At 39.8% G+C, this 17,733-nt stretch overlaps 1 protein-coding gene across 1 annotated transcript in view; it reads right to left on the bottom strand.

Moving 5' to 3' along the window:
* Nucleotides 1-17,733, bottom strand: part of ADGB (androglobin) — a 214,934-nt gene that overhangs the window by 180,507 nt on the left and 16,694 nt on the right. The window contains exons 2-3 of the mRNA XM_075267640.1: nt 14,844-15,006; nt 7,150-7,242 (exon numbers count right to left, since the gene is read on the bottom strand). Coding sequence (XP_075123741.1) covers nt 7,150-7,242; nt 14,844-15,006 — 256 coding nt within the window. The remainder of the gene's footprint in view (nt 1-7,149; nt 7,243-14,843; nt 15,007-17,733) is intronic.

The following is a 17,733-nucleotide window of genomic DNA, read 5'->3' as shown; positions in this document are numbered from 1 at the left end:
GCGTTACTCAGTGTGAATGCAGCCTAAATGGAATTCTTTCTCTAGACCACACTGTTCCCAAGCAATCAGTGCAGTTATTTTAATACTTGATATGCTAATTAGGAACAGTACTGTTAAGTGGGTGGTCTAAGGCAGGAACAGGTAAGGGGCTATGATTCTACTACCCAATCAGAAACTGACGGTTTTATAGAGTACTATACAGCCTACACTTGAGCCAGCTTGGCGTCTTCTGTCACACCAGGCTGGGAAACTCAGTGGATTGATCTAGCGACAGCTTTGAGCAGTGGGGTCCATGTAAGCTTGGTGTACATTCCCTGTGCAAACAGGAAGACTGCTGTGTTTCTATGGATCTGGTGACTCAAATGCTGTTAGTGAAGGATGTTACAAGCGTGTGATGAAAGTCCTGTGAAGTTATTCTGTACTCGAAGCTACCTTAAAGGGATTCTACCATTAAACTACCTTTTTTTCTAATGAACACGTCGGAATAGCCTTAAGAAAGGCTATTCGTCTCCTACCTTTAGACGTGGCCTCCGCCGCGAGCTAAAGGTAGGAGCCGACCGGCGGCCATTTTTGGGTAGCCGCTCTTGCAGTTCAATATAGGAGCTGGCCGGCGGCCATTTTTGGGTAGCCGCTCTTGCAGTTCAATACAGGAGCCGGCCGGCGGCCTTTTTGTGGTGGCCTCTCTATGCTCCTGTATCGAACTACAAGAGCAAGAGAAGCCAGAAGAGGTGGAGTTGCTGCAGAAGAAGGAGGCGGCGTAGGAAAGAGCTCTCGGGCAGCAATGGGGATGCGCTCATCGGTATTTCAGCGCTGGGGCCCGCCCTCATTGCTGCGGAGAGCTCATTTGCATACCGGTTAAAACCGGTATTTCTACTAAACGGCGCGGCGGAGACCACGTCTAAAGGTAGGAGACGAATAGCCTTTCTTAAGGCTATTCCGACGTGGTAATTAGAAAAAAAAAGTAGTTTAATGGTAGAATCCCATTAATCAAGTAAATTGTCTGGAAATACTGTCTCCTGCAAGTCTCTGAGTCCTTATTTAGTCATACACTAAGAAGCACAGAGGAGAAGCATGCACTAGATGCCCTAATCCACACTATATAATTGGCATAACAATGGGGGACCCTGACACTGTAAAGCAAGGTGCTTGGACGTTACAATATCAAGCACTATCGGGAACATGTGGGCTAGAAAATTTCCATCCATATCGAAATCAGTGGAGCAGCTCCTATAAAACTCTACCTGCCATAGCTAGTTTTATTTTGTACTCAATGCCTTCCAAAACCCATAAATCTTTTATTTTCCGTTCTCAGAGGCTTATGAACATAGGCAGAACTATTACTCTAGCAATTGCTACGGTAAGTGGCCCATGCCATGAGGTGGCCCAAGTTAGTTGGCATAGAAATGATAACAAAGGCTCTGCCCTATATTACAGTCTCTAGTATGCCACTGTACGTTCAGAAAGAAGACCATTTGACCTGACTAAAAAATGGAGCATACATGTAACGTCTCTGCCTGTCCGGGTCTCTGTGCCACCCTCCGCGCACACAGCGTCACAGGCGGTGGGCTCAGTTTGATTCTTTGCTTAGAGTTTTCAATTGCACTGTGTGAATACTGTTCTATTTCCTCTCCTGTGTAATTGAATTTCCACCACACCTGTCTATCCTTGCCTTTGTGATTGACAGCCTGTCTTCCAATCATGCCATTCGCCCACACAGACTCGCTGGCTATTGAGACTCTGTCCATGACTTTGTCCCTGCTAAGCTTCTCTGTCTTCTACTTTTGTATTACTGATCTCTGGCTTTCCCTTTGACTATTCTCTTGGATTCTGTTTTGGTACTGCATTGCTCGACTGTTTACTGGACCCTTGGCTAACTGACCTCCCTTTGTTGTTGTTTGTCTTGTCTTCGTTCTGTGTTGTCACTTATATAGGAAGGGCACGTCGACCAGTTGCCGCCTATTTCTTAGGATAGGATCAGCAAGCAGGAAGGGACAGTAGGAGGAATTCAGTTTAGGGCTCACTGTCTATTGTGCCCCTCCCCCCAGGGTTCACCAGCAGCTACTGGGGAATTGCTGCTTCTATTGCAATTCCCTACCAATACAATTCTCCTCTGTCACCTGCTAAATGCAGCTGTCAGTCTCCCTACATATATATACTGCAATATTAACCTTTCTGCTGGGTCCTGTTGCACTACCCAGAGTCAGAAGCAAGGCATAATTTAGATGCTCAGGGCACTCACCACAGCAACTCTTTAAAATAAACGACCCACTTATTCCATTTTCATTAAAAACATGTACACATGCTTGAAGTGCTACCATCCTCTTCTCCATGTGTACGTTTTTAATGAAAACGGCATAAAGGGTCATTTATTCTATGCTTTCAAGGAGGGGATGTTGGGGACTGGCTACTCACACCTATTGCACTACTATTGGGCAGTGCAGCTACGCTGTATCCAATTCTGTGCAGCTATGCTGGTGTACACTAAATGGGTTGAAATCGAGAAGCTCTGGCTTGCACCCATGCATCCTAATGTACTGCTGTGGGTTGGCTCCCCCCACCCCTCTCTCCCCCAACCTGCTTAGCCTTATTCGCTTTACTAGGTCTGTCTGGTCCACCTGCTAGGTTCCCCCTGGTGTCTTCTTGTTCCTCAATGGTATCCATCTTGTTTAATCCTCTCCTGACGAACAGTCTGTCCTCTGCTATGGTCAGGGAGTGGTCCAGAGTTGGCCTTTTCCGGATTGCTGATATGGTTGACACTGTGACCATGGAGCTCAGGTCCTTTGATTATCTCACAACTATCATGGGTCTCCCTTTCAGAGAATGGCTTCAGTACTCTCAGGTGGTCCATTTTGCTCTCTCGCTATATGGGTCTCTTACATAGTTACATAGTAGTTACATAATTACATAGTAGATGAGGTTGGAATGAACTGAGTCCATCAAGTCCAACCTATAACCCTACAATACCCTACAGTGTTGATCCAGGGGAAGGCAAAAAACCCCATGAGGCTTATGCCAATTGCCCCATTTCAGGGGAAAAAATTCCTTCCCGACTCCAAATCTGGTAGTCAGTATAAAAACCCTGGATCAACGTGTCCTTAAAATCTAGATTCCATACCCTGTTATAGTTACATAGTAGATGAGGTTGGATAAAGACACTAGAAAACCTCAAGTAAAAAGTAATTTCTCTTTAGCTCACCATATGAATTATGATATAGCCTTCACTCCGGGAACAGAAACACCATACGGACTTTAGGTAGGTTAGAACGACAATCAAATGTAAAAATTCAGCTCACACCGACCAAGGATCCAAGAGACGTCCAATGTAAAATTTAACTTTTATTCACATCTTCTTAAAATAGTTACAACAAGTAACCAAGGAGCTTTTGAAGTCAAAAAAGGCCTTTTTTTACTTCAAAAGCTCCTTGGTTACTTGTTGTAACTATTTTAAGAAGATGTGAATAAAAGTTAAATTTTACATTGGACGTCTCTTGGATCCTTGGCCGGTGTGAGCTGAATTTTTACATTGGATAAAGACATTAGTCCATCAAGTGCAACCTATAACAATGTTAACATTTAAGAACAATTAAGAACAATTAAGAACATCCATATCATGAACTGAACCTAGCTACACCTAGCTACCAGTAATGCTTGTAACTGAATGCAGACAGCCAGGCTTTACAACAAAGCTAGGTTTATTTGCTGTCAAAGTGAATGGCTAGACAATGCATTTCAAATGTCATGGAAGCAAAGTGAAATACAGGACACCCATAATGTTAATAACACAGTATGTCATGAGAAATTGTAGTGGAGCAAATACTTTTCATCTCTGCACTGTGTATGGGAGACATATTGCTATATTTAATACAAAGAAATTCTGAAAAGCCAACAGTGGCAGAAACCATTTTCATCCAGACCATGAAAGAAATAGTGGGATAAATGTGTAATAATGCAGTGTATATACAGGCAAAAGAAAAGCGTATGACAACAAAAAGAAGAGTTTCGTTTTGAATTATATACATGATAGTGAGATAATAGTGAAATAAAAAAGTGTCAATTTCAGAATTATAAACCTGATAAAATCAAGTAAGTTGCAATACACCATTTGGAAAATAAACTTTGTGGTATTATTAGATATTTTTACCACATCGTACTACAATTCTTTTTCACAATTTGTACAATATGCCTGGTTATATCATAGTTTTATATTTGATGTTATATGCAGTATAAGTTAGTGCAGAATAACATTACTGTTTTTGGTGAAGAGAACATTTCACAACTCTTTAGGAGAGGTACCAGACAGGAATATGTTTGCTCTATGTTATGTCAGGGTCTGGGGTTGCTAGGTGGGGAGGCATAGACATACAAGTCCAGTTTCTTTAGTCCAAAACAATTGAAGAGTTTTATTTTCACTCAAAAAAGGTAGTGCAGCAACAAAAGGAAACAATACAAAAATAAATACCTGCCCGGCTAGGCTCTAACTAAACATAGAATAAGTTACCTCACCTAGAATAACAGAAATCCAAAAAAGCCAGTAGAAGCATTCAGGACACAGCTCCAAAAATATGACCTCTCTGTCAGCTCTCCAGCCAAGCTCTGCCAAAGTGTTGCTGCTGGAGCAACTTCTTAAGCCTCCTTGGCGAGGAGACTCTCAACAGCTGAGTCGCTGCCGGAACATCCCCAAAGTGTGGACTGGAGGGGGGTGGAATGACAGGTCCCAATACCAATCCTACCTGTCATTCCTAAAAATCCAGCCCAATACTGAGGATTTACCAAACTGCTCAGCAGATGAAAGTTGTCTGCTGAGAACAAACATTCCTGGAGTTTTCTCATCTCACCCACCTGAGTAGTCTGGGTGAGATGTACACCCCCTCCATTGCCTGACCAGCCATCGGCTTACAGTTACTATCAACCTTCTTCTAATCTTACGAGTGTACCTTATTGAACTGCCAAGACATGCATAAAGCAGTGAAATATATTCATCGAGCATGCACTGTACAGCACAAACAGTGGACAGAGTATCCCTCCAGAGTATACCTGAATTTTATATGTTTGGGGGCAGATTCCAATGTCACATTCAGTACATTCTACAGCTTAAAATTAGTAAGGAATAGATACAAGAGGTCAATATAAGGAGTAGGCAGGACAAGTCAAATGAAGAATGTTGGAATAACAGTTGGGGGATTCTTAAGGCCACAGTATAAGATTCACACAAGATGTAATATCCTTGTCAGTTCAGACTTCTGCGCCATCCTCCGGTCACATGGTACGGTGCGGGAGGCGTGTCCACTGCTCCTGGGCCTCTTGTATTCTGTGTTAGCACAGCATTTGTTTCAGTATATCAGTCCAGCCAGTACTCTGAGTTCCCTCTGGTTCGCTAAGAGTTAACGTTAGTATCTCCATGATTGACATCTCACTTTCCAACCATGTCTGAGGCAGATTCTGGGCTTCCCATATACAGCCCATTAGTCCACACATGGTTGCTTGCTATTAGTCTCTTAGAGCGTGCTAGCATTTTCTATTTCTCCGATTATCTGTATTCTGACCTTCACTTTTCCCTCTTGGCTATTCTTCTTGATTACAATTTTGTCCCTACTTGCCCTTCTGGTTCTGACTCTTTGGCTAGTTTGACCACCTGTTCTTGTTGTTGTTTGTCTTGCCTGCATTCAGTGTTCACTTATTATAGGAAGTGACCCTCACCCAGTTGTTCTCTACCGCTTAGGGTGGTTGAGGCAAGTAGGTAAGGACTTCAGGGTGGGTCTAGCATCAGGGCTCACTGTCTCTGTCCTTCCCCTTCCACCCAGGTTCCAGCAGCAGCTACTGGGAAATTGCTTAACAGGCAATTGCTGAACACAAGAAGTACATTTACAATGGACATTAAAAGGTTTGAATTTCTATTTATTTCAGTGGAGACTTATACGATCTTCTGATTCCTATGGGGGTTAGTCCAAACAAAAGATAAACGATAGATTGCTGAACAGTGGGAACCCACCAATTCTGACAATAGGGGTGTTCTACCATTGCTGTGAAAAAGCGAAGGAAAAGCGGCCAAACCTGGTGGATAAAGACAACCCATGCTCCCATTCACTTTAATGGGAAAACCCTAGATAGTCAATTGCTGTACTTCTGCAATCATAAGTGGGCTATTCTTCTCCTACCTTTAGATGTCTTTTCCACGCCGCCGTTCGGTATAAATCCCGGTTTTCGTCAGTATGCTAATCAGTTCTCTCGTAGCACTGGGGGCAGTCCCCAGCACTCAAACAGCACTGGGGGCATCCCCAATGCTGCGAGAGAACTCTCCAGCGCCGTCTCCATCTTCTTCAGGAACGTCTTCTTCATGCGTCTTCCTCCGGCACTGGCTTCAAACTTCTAGGCCTAGGGCAAAGCCGACTGCGCATTCCCGCCGGCCACAAGAAAACGGCCGCTTACATTGTATTGTATTGTAAGCGGCCATTTTCTTGTGGTCGGTGGGCATGCGCAGTCGGCTTCCCGATGCCTAGACGTTTGAAGCCGGTGCCGGAAGAAGACGCGGAGAGGCCGTTCCAGAAGAAGGTGAAGATGGTGCTGGAGAGTTGTCTCGCAGCATTGGGGATGTCCCCAGTGCTGTTTGAGCGCTGGGGCCCGCCCTCAGTGCTGCGAGAGAGCTCATTTGCATACCATTGAAAAACGGGATTTATACCAAACGGTGGCGCGGAGAAGACTTCTAAAGGTAGGAGAAGAATAGCCTTTCTTAAGGCTATTCCGATTTGTTAGTGAGAAAAAATTGAGTTTTAATAATAGAATCCTTTTAAAGCACACCCTTCTGAACAGAGCTCTGCCTACTTGCCAAGCAAGTCAGAATACTTTGTTCATAAACTAGTGGCGCCAAGACGCACTGTATTATGGAGCATGTGTTACAGCAGGTTCAAGTCATAAGCACAATAGCAAATCGGCCCATTTGCTGGTTATTATATTTGTGATTTTTCTGTAGCTAGAGAGGGTTAATGGTGTCATCACTCAATAAAACATTTTCAAGAGTTTAATGTCTGTGTTAGATGCAGTAAAAAGCATCAATCTCAAAGAAGACAAGAAACAATTCATTATGATCCTGCAGGACTTGAAAAACAGATTTATTGAAATTCAGTGTTTTCATTTAGGTACAGTAAGTCTTACCGTGCTTGTTATAAACTCATGGGGACGTTTCCATGAATGGATTTTTAGATTAGCTGGTAATTCAATTTTTCCTTCAGGATCATCAAAAAAATGCTGAAAAATCAAACAAAAATACATTTATAGGAAATCATAGAGTCTGCATCGTATTGAGAGCTTCCAAAGTGAATAGAAAATCACAGAATGAATCATAAAAGGCATTTAAGAAATATTCCAAAAACCTACCGAGGTGAATTGGCTTTCTATGTAATTGATCCTAGAATTATAGGAAAAAGAGCTTCACACGAAGATATGTGTCAACAAATCTGGTAATTTTTTATTAGTAGAGCAAACGTTTTCGGTCTGGATGGACCTTCCTCAGGCTCTACAAATTATCAAAATATACACAAAAGAATTAGGGAAAGGGGATATTAACAACATATCCCAAATAAAACATAAAGTGCATGACACCATAATAATCACATTCACAAACAGAGAACATACAAACATAGAATACATATATGGAGAACCATGTAATGGCTGGCATAAGCATTATCAGAGATAGCTTCTTGGGTATATGTAGAGACGTCTCATTAAGGTAAATAACATGTCACAAATTGTGAATACACAATGAGAATCATTTGTATACTGTAGTGGAAGGTAAATAAACACCTGTCATATTTAAATAAATAAAGAAAAATGAAAAAGGACTGTATATAAACATCTCAGTACCTGTTCAATGTAGTAAAAAGACTGTCACAGATGTTGGTCTGGAGATTTGGTATGAGGTTAATTACCTAGAAGTGTACAGGGTATAAGTCAAATCCAAACCCAGATCAAATAAATGGCCAAATAAATTGTATGTTCCAAACCAGCCCATGCTCGTTGTCAAGGGGTACCTTACCTCTGCCGCCGCAATGCCGGGGCCCGCTCTCACCGAGGAGGAATAGAGTAATGCGCACAGGTATGTGGACAAACTGCCAAAAGGAAGCGCTGAGAATGTAGCGTCTTCCTTCTCTTTAAAAAGGCGCCGGACCGTGCGTCATCGGTCCCCCGGGCGCATGCGCACTAAAGAGATGAAGGCGCGCATGCGCGAGTTCGCGCTCAGTCATGGCCCGATGGTCGGGCTCCGTAAAACTTTCATGCGCATGCGTGCGCTGGTGATGACTCATGAGAGGCAGAAAATACGATAAGTATAGAAGTACAGGTTCGGCAGAGTTTGCCCTGTAAACCGTGGGCCAGAAAAGAATAATAGTGAAGTCCAATCCAAGTGAGAGAATAGAGGATACATATATATATAGAATGGTAATTGATCTTGAGACCCCAAAACATAGAAGTACTATATCAATGGTAAGTAATAGGTAATCCTAATGATGATAGAGAAAAAGGAAGAGATATGTATATATATATAAAAAGAAAGAAAAAAGAGAAAAAAGGAAAGTAGAACAAAACCAAGAAAAAAGAAGAAAGAAAAGGACAAAGAAATGAAAGAATGATAAAAGAATGAAGAGGAGGGGAAATCAAGAATTGGTTGAAAAAGTAAAAATGAAAAATGATGGATAAGAAATATGAAAAAATGAATAAATAAATAAAAAAATAAGAAATAAAAAATAAATAATAAAAAATAATAAAAATTAATAAAAAGAATAAAAATGAAAGGTAATGCATATTGAGACAATAACCAAAATATAATAAAAATGAAACCAAAAAGGTATGAAAAATAGTCAGGGATATCACTTTTTTTGTGAGTACATACAATGAAAAAAATGAGAAACTCAAAAATAAAAAAATAAAAATAAAATTAACAAATTGAATGAAAAAAGTAAATAAACTAGGAAAAATAAAAAATAAAAAATAAATAAAAAATAAAAATAAAAAAATAAAAAAATTGAATGAAAATGACCACGTTGTGACTGTCAAGGATACTAAGATGGGCGGGCCCGGTAGGGTTGGTCAGAGGTTGGTTCAACGAGTCTGTGAAATGAAAATGAACAGGTAAGGAAAAAAACTGGGATATCCTGACAATCGCACTAATTACCGCCAGAGGTTTGCCTCCCCAGATACCTCAGACTCGAGCATCTCAAGCAACAAATCTTATGGGAATAGGTCCACCGGTCAATACACCAGAGGTACAACAAAGCGGAGAGGAAGACAGAATCCAACTCCTTCCTCCTCTACAATGGCCACGAGATCACAGATAGTGAGTATATCCCCTACTCCTACCCCGCTTACACCTCCATCAAATGAACGAGAATCATTAGTGGTGAATATTTCTTCTAAAATCCTCAGTCCAGCTCAGATGGAGCTATTGCAAAGAGGGTTGTCATTTTGCCCCACATATGGCTTCAACCTCTTCCAACATGATCTGGATATGCAAAGGTTGTATAGATTGCTTAGACTCAAGGTGTATTTTTCCAAAACTCCTAATACAACTAATTCACAGGACTCTACTAGCATTATATCATGCAGGGAATTAGGTTTATCTATCAAGAGTACATTCAGTCCTCCAAAGAATTCCCCTGCGGTAGAAACCGTGATTTCTTTAATCCAAAAAGATCTACAGATCTTCAGAAACAATGTTGAGAGAGACAAACTTAAATGTACATCTAACCTCTCTCAGAATGATAAAATAGCATTACAGCAACTAACCACTGATGATTCTTTAGTCATTAAACCGGCCGACAAAGGCGGAGCTATTGTTATCATGGACAAATCCAATTACATCAAAGAAATTAAGAGACAGCTATCTGATGCTGAAGTCTATACCCCTCTACAGCATAATCCTCTTCCCAGAATTACATCCCGCATTAATGAGGTTCTCTCCAAACATTTGGCCACAAATACAATAGACAAATATACCGCTAACTTTTTAAACAAACAGGATCCAATAACCCCAGTCATATACATACTACCCAAGATACATAAAAGCCTGATCGACCCCCCAGGTCGACCAATAGTGGCCTCCAGTGACTCTGTTCTTTCTCCTCTCTCTATATTAGCTGAGAAAATACTTACACCTTATGTCAAAAAAACACGTTCTTTTCTTCTTGATACATCTGCTTTTTTACAGCTAATTCGTGATATGGGCCCTCTCCCAACGGACACATTCCTAGTAACATTAGACGTGGTCAGTCTTTACACGTCTATTCAACATGAAAAAGGCATACGTGCAAGTAGGATACTGTTAGAATCCAACAATGTGGATTCAAAAATCATCGATTTCATTACTGACTTACTGGATATTATCCTCAGTGAAAATTATTTCATATTCCAAGACACCTATTTTTCACAGAGACGTGGCACAGCTATGGGGTCCAATGTGGCACCCCCGTATGCCAATGCATACATGGCGCTATTTGAGGAATCTTTTATATATACAAATCCTCTTTTTATACAACATGCCCTAACATGGAAAAGATATATAGATGATGTGTTCTGCATTTGGGAAGGACCCATCACAAGCCTTTTAGATTTTGCCCATTATCTTAATAACATCTGGCCCGAGCTACAATTTACACTCCATTTTGATCACAACAAGATTAGCTTCCTTGACACACTCATTATCAAATCTGAAGCGGGATTATTGAGCTCCGACATTTACACCAAAGAGACTGATCGAAACAGTATTTTACATTTCTCCAGTTGCCATCCAAAACCAACTAAGAATTCACTTCCAAAATCTCAATTCCTTCGGGTTAAAAGAATTGTTCAAGAAACATCTACTAGGGAAATCAGATACCATGACATGGAGTCTAAATTCCTATCTCGGGGTTACCCCCAAAAAATTCTACAAGACACCTTAAGGGAGGTCAGGCTTGACGCCCCTAGTAATTCTAGTTCACCTAATCTGAGGGATGATGGTGGGAGGATCACATTTGTGCACTCCTACCACCCCTTCAGCTACAAAATACACAACATCATAAAAAGACACTGGCCCCTGTTGACGAAAGCTTATCCGGACATTCCGGAGTTTCGAAATAATTTTCGAGCCTGTTTTAAACGTCCTAAGAATCTTAGAGACAGACTAGTTAGAGCTGACCTTGGATCAGACATCAAATTACCCCGTCAAACTTTTCTGAGCAGCCCCAGGCACGGTACATTTCCATGCCTGAGCTGCCATCAATGCTCCAATATATTGAAAGGAGATAAAATCTACCATCCACATACAGGTCAGACTTTTACCATTCATGATTTCTTCACTTGCAATTCCAACTTCGTCATCTACCTTATCAAATGTCCGTGCGGTCTCGCATACGTTGGGGAGACAACCCAGCGTGTGCGAGACCGCATAAAACAACACAAATCCAATATCCGTTGCCATAACCTATTATTACCTATTCCATTCCATTTCACTCAAGCAGGACACAGTATCGCACAACTCAGATTTCAAGTACTTGAGCACGTAGAAAGTCCACGAAGGGGCGGTAATAGAATCACGCTTCTCAAAAAGCGAGAGGCCTTTTGGATTCATAAATTACAAACCATGGAACCCCATGGTTTAAACAGAGAGTATGAAATACAAGCATATCTGTGAGCCAAATGATCTATCTGTTTTTTTCTACTGATTATATTATATTTATAACATGTCATATTCATCTCATTGCCTATTAAGTTTTTTTTCCTTACCTGTTCATTTTCATTTCACAGACTCGTTGAACCAACCTCTGACCAACCCTACCGGGCCCGCCCATCTTAGTATCCTTGACAGTCACAACGTGGTCATTTTCATTCAATTTTTTTATTTTTTTATTTTTATTTTTTATTTATTTTTTATTTTTCCTAGTTTATTTACTTTTTTCATTCAATTTGTTAATTTTATTTTTATTTTTTTATTTTTGAGTTTCTCATTTTTTTCATTGTATGTACTCACAAAAAAAGTGATATCCCTGACTATTTTTCATACCTTTTTGGTTTCATTTTTATTATATTTTGGTTATTGTCTCAATATGCATTACCTTTCATTTTTATTCTTTTTATTAATTTTTATTATTTTTTATTATTTATTTTTTATTTCTTATTTTTTTATTTATTTATTCATTTTTTCATATTTCTTATCCATCATTTTTCATTTTTACTTTTTCAACCAATTCTTGATTTCCCCTCCTCTTCATTCTTTTATCATTCTTTCATTTCTTTGTCCTTTTCTTTCTTCTTGGTTTTGTTCTACTTTCCTTTTTTCTCTTTTTTCTTTCTTTTTATATATATATACATATCTCTTCCTTTTTCTCTATCATCATTAGGATTACCTATTACTTACCATTGATATAGTACTTCTATGTTTTGGGGTCTCAAGATCAATTACCATTCTATATATATATGTATCCTCTATTCTCTCACTTGGATTGGACTTCACTATTATTCTTTTCTGGCCCACGGTTTACAGGGCAAACTCTGCCGAACCTGTACTTCTATACTTATCGTATTTTCTGCCTCTCATGAGTCATCACCAGCGCACGCATGCGCATGAAAGTTTTACGGAGCCCGACCATCGGGCCATGACTGAGCGCGAACTCGCGCATGCGCGCCTTCATCTCTTTAGTGCGCATGCGCCCGGGGGACCGATGACGCACGGTCCGGCGCCTTTTTAAAGAGAAGGAAGACGCTACATTCTCAGCGCTTCCTTTTGGCAGTTTGTCCACATACCTGTGCGCATTACTCTATTCCTCCTCGGTGAGAGCGGGCCCCGGCATTGCGGCGGCAGAGGTAAGGTACCCCTTGACAACGAGCATGGGCTGGTTTGGAACATACAATTTATTTGGCCATTTATTTGATCTGGGTTTGGATTTGACTTATACCCTGTACACTTCTAGGTAATTAACCTCATACCAAATCTCCAGACCAACATCTGTGACAGTCTTTTTACTACATTGAACAGGTACTGAGATGTTTATATACAGTCCTTTTTCATTTTTCTTTATTTATTTAAATATGACAGGTGTTTATTTACCTTCCACTACAGTATACAAATGATTCTCATTGTGTATTCACAATTTGTGACATGTTATTTACCTTAATGAGACGTCTCTACATATACCCAAGAAGCTATCTCTGATAATGCTTATGCCAGCCATTACATGGTTCTCCATATATGTATTCTATGTTTGTATGTTCTCTGTTTGTGAATGTGATTATTATGGTGTCATGCACTTTATGTTTTATTTGGGATATGTTGTTAATATCCCCTTTCCCTAATTCTTTTGTGTATATTTTGATAATTTGTAGAGCCTGAGGAAGGTCCATCCAGACCGAAAACGTTTGCTCTACTAATAAAAAATTACCAGATTTGTTGACACATATCTTCGTGTGAAGCTCTTTTTCCTATTGGTACGGGGTGGGACCCTAGCTTCAACACTGGGACGAAGTCTGTATCCCTATCTACATTGATCCTAGAATTATAACCTCAGTCTTGAAAGGATGAGATTACAATACCCTTTTTAAGATAAGGAAATAATCACTAGTAGTTGACCAACTACGAGCAACTCAAGAAGAATACCAGAAAGGACAGATGTATTCTTTCCAATTTTCTCCATTATACATTTTCTGTCTGAGCTATGGTATTTTTATAAGGACATAAAGAGTACCCATAATGAGTGTCGGGTGACAATATGCAAAACCAATGGTGCTAGATTTGCTTTCATTTTCACTTTCTAATGTTCATGAGTGGGCTTGAACAAAAGATGCCTGTTCTGTTGTTTCTTTCTTCCTCATTTTCAAACAGTTAATATCATTGTTGGCAGCATAACTCTTCTTTTCTTGAGGAGATGTGCTGCACACAAAAGATTTTTTAAGGACTGTGTGTAAAAGACTTAAAGAACAACAAAAAGGGGGAACTTGTTGGCTGATCACAGGACAGCGATCAGGAATGATCATTCCATTTAACAATCATCTGGGACATTTAAAAGGCCCTTTAAATATCACCTACATTTTATCCAAAGGGAAGTTGGATTAGAACCTAAAGGTAAAGTTAGAGAATAGGAAAGCGGATGGGAATGGTCATGCAGTTTTGAAAAGTAGCTTACTGTGAAATGAGAAAAGCAATGCTTAGAAATGTCTTTTGCAGCATCACTATGGCCCCATCCACTCAGCTGAAGGGTTCATAGGGGTCTACGATAAAGGAAACAGACTGCACACAGATGGCATCGGCATCCGTGCGCTCACCTTGTTTTCCACAGACCCTGTCAAAATGAAAAATGGACTGGGCTGCAAAAACAGACAAGAATAGAATCATTTTTTGCAGCTTGGATCTAAGACCCCCAAAGATCCCTATAAAGTTCTGCTGCGTGCCTGGGTACATTGAAATGAATGGGTCCATATGCTATCTGTTATTATGGATCCGCAATAACCGACAGTACACAGACCAAAAATGTGGTCATGTATATGGGACCTAAGAAAAATCTTCAAGAATAATATGTATCACTAAAGTCATCAAAAGAGAAGCCCTACCCCCTTCATAATATTAACAAACAGGGTGTGTTTAGGCATACCTCCAGCTGCTATGGAATGTGTTAAGAAACGCTCAAGGCAAAAATTTAAATTTACGCTAAGAGATTAGGGCAAGGTTAGTTCCATGTCATTTATGTTCACATCAAGCCCTACTAGGATACATTATAAAATTGTAAGCATAAAGGAAACAGAACAGTAGTACTAAGACAAAATTAGCATTTAGGGATACCAGAAGATATTTGGTTATTTATGGCAATGTACTGTATATAACTTACTAATGCTGGACTCTTTCCAGCTTTGTCTTTCTCTTTTCCAGCTTTTCCAGTGTCCCATTTCTCAGCGTTTATGTCCGCTTCATTCCATTCAGGCCACATTGAAGATCTTCCTTTCTTGAACTCACTTGATGCAACCAAAGTATTGGTAACTATTGATGCCATACTAGAAATCAGAAACATTTATCCTATTAATATTATAAATGTGGAAGTTTGTGAGTTTGTGGGTTTGTGTGTTTGGATGTTTGCATGTTTGGATGTTTGTTCCTCAATCACGGAAAAACCGCTCGACCGATTTGGCTGAAATTTTCCACAAACATAGTTAATACACCCGATTAAACAATAGGCTACTTTTCGTCACAATAGCGCACATACGTTTGTGCCAGGACCCCCCCAAAACCCAAACTCACACCACCATCTCTGCAATCTCACACACTTTGGACCATAGCAAGCCACAAAATTCATATTGCCCTCTACAGCCTCGCCCCTAACCCCACACAATTACATATACATATACTTTACCACTTTGCCCCTCTCCTTACCGATACTCCAGGAGGCTCTCTTTAACGCTCGGGAGCAGCCATGTTTGCCAACCCCCACCGCTTTGACAATCCGCGACACCGCCCACCCATGTCAATACCCATAGGCGGTCTAATAAATGCAAAAACAAAAATTTAAAAAAAGCAAAAAAACTATAAAAAAATAAATAAAAAAGATTAAAAATTCAAATCACCCCCCTTTCCCTAGAAAACATATAAAAGTAGTTAAAAACTGTGAAACACATACATGTTAGGTATCCCCGCGTCCGAAATCGCCTGCTCTACAAAGCTATACAAATATTTTTCCTGTTCAGTAAACGCCGTAGCGGGAAAAATAGTCACAAGTGCCAAACTGCCATTTTTTCACTGTTTTGATTCTGATAAAAATTTGAATAAAAAGTGATCAAAGCAATAACATTTCCCGAAAATGGTAGAACTACAAAGTACACCCGGTCCCACAAAAAAACCCGCCCTATACATCCCCGTACACGCACGTATAAAAAAGTTACGACTGTCGGAATATGGCGACTTTTCAAAAAATAATTTTTTAACAGTTTTGGATTTTTTTTTAAGGGGTCAAAATGTAAATAAAACCATATAAATTTGGTATCTCCCGAATCGTAACAAAACACAGAATACAGGGGACATGTCATTTTGGTTGCACAGTGAACGCCGTAAAACCAAAGCCCGTAAGAAAGTCGCAGAAATGCATTTTTTCTTCAAATCCACCCCATTCTGAATTTTTTCCCTGCTTCCCAGTACATTATAGAATAAATAATGGTGGCATCATGAAGAAAAATTTCTCCCAGGTAAAATTAAGACCTCATATGGCTCTGGGAGCGGAGAAATAAAAAAGTTATGGGGTTTAGAAGGAGGGGAGTCAAAAACGAAAATCAAAAAAATGCCATCGGTGGGAAAGGGTTAACTGCAAATACTTCTGTCCCAAAGTCACTATGTAAAGTTTCTCACAACACCGTATAGCAGCTCAAATACAAATTAACTTCAATCCCATCATCTCTAACACTAGCCTAGGGAGGTGGGGGCGCGCACGGCACTCTGAAGGCATGCCAATGAGAGAGAACCGGACCGAGAAGAACGGGAAGCGGCAGTGGATCTGTGCAGGTAAGCGGACACCAAAGGGGGCTAAGTAGCCGGGGGATTTTTTTTTAATCACTACACAGCGTGGAATCCAAAAATTGAAACAATCTTTGGACTCCATGCTGTGTAGTGAATAGGATCATTTTTAAAATCCGATCTTCAATAATTAAAAAAAAAAATCCCATTGACTTGCATTAGGATCGGAATTGGGTTCAGATGGAAAATGATCGGAAATCGGATTTTAAAAACGATCCTGAAATTTCAAGATCGGCTCAACCCTACTGATAGCCTCTTATCAACAAATATAGCAAAGTTAAAAATGTACAGAGTAGTAACAGAGCATAACAGCAGCAATTATTTGATTGTGTTTTCTTTCAGCCCATCCCTCCCCTCTTCATAGACTAATATGTAGAAAGCAACACTGCCTAAAAAGTGAAGAAGAAAACATATTTCTTCAATAAAAGACATGGCAAAGTTTCTTATATAAACCTGTAATTTTTTTTTTTATAAAAAGTTGTTTTTAACTGAAGGTACCCTGTAACATCAAAACTGACTTTGTCCTTCAGGGCTTAACGTAATTGTCCGTTCTAGAGTCTAATAGCATTATAGGGGTGGTCTGAATATATTTTAAAACTCCATTCTATATAAAGGACACTCTCACTTTTTCTCCAATCTGCTTGCATATCACCCTGTCATGGATTCTCACAGGTTGATATCTCTGTAATTGTAAGCCAAAACCAGGAGTGGATCTAAAATAAACAAAATCTTTTCACTCTTTCTGCAGAGGTTGGACTTCTGGCTCTGGCTTACAAATAATGATGCAATATACTTACCGTATGAATGCAGTGTTATAATTATATCAGCAAAGCAAAGTTCAGTGGAAAATTCACAACAGAACAGACATGCTGCAAATTTTCATATCCTCTGCCCTTATATCCATGTGGAATTATTCTGCTACATATGAATCCTCTCTTAAAATCTGCAACAAATCTATCAAGTCTGAACATGCCCTTAACAATCTCTCACTGAGAAGACCTATTATTTTATTAATGCATTAGGGACTGAAACTACCTAGAGTAATACAGTATAGATACACAGAAGTATATAAGGAAAGTAAAATCTGTGTTTTCAAAAACATGTGGTTTTAAAAAAATGTAGCAAGTTAATTTTACCTGTGGAACCACAAGCATTTTCCTTGTATTTCTCATAGGGGAAGAAAAAAATACAGAGAAGAATACAGTGAAAACATTGGGGAA

Source organism: Leptodactylus fuscus, chromosome 3 (assembly GCF_031893055.1).
Source record: "Leptodactylus fuscus isolate aLepFus1 chromosome 3, aLepFus1.hap2, whole genome shotgun sequence".
Lineage (NCBI taxonomy): Eukaryota > Metazoa > Chordata > Amphibia > Anura > Leptodactylidae > Leptodactylus > Leptodactylus fuscus.
This window is presented reverse-complemented; position numbering and strand designations above follow the sequence as displayed.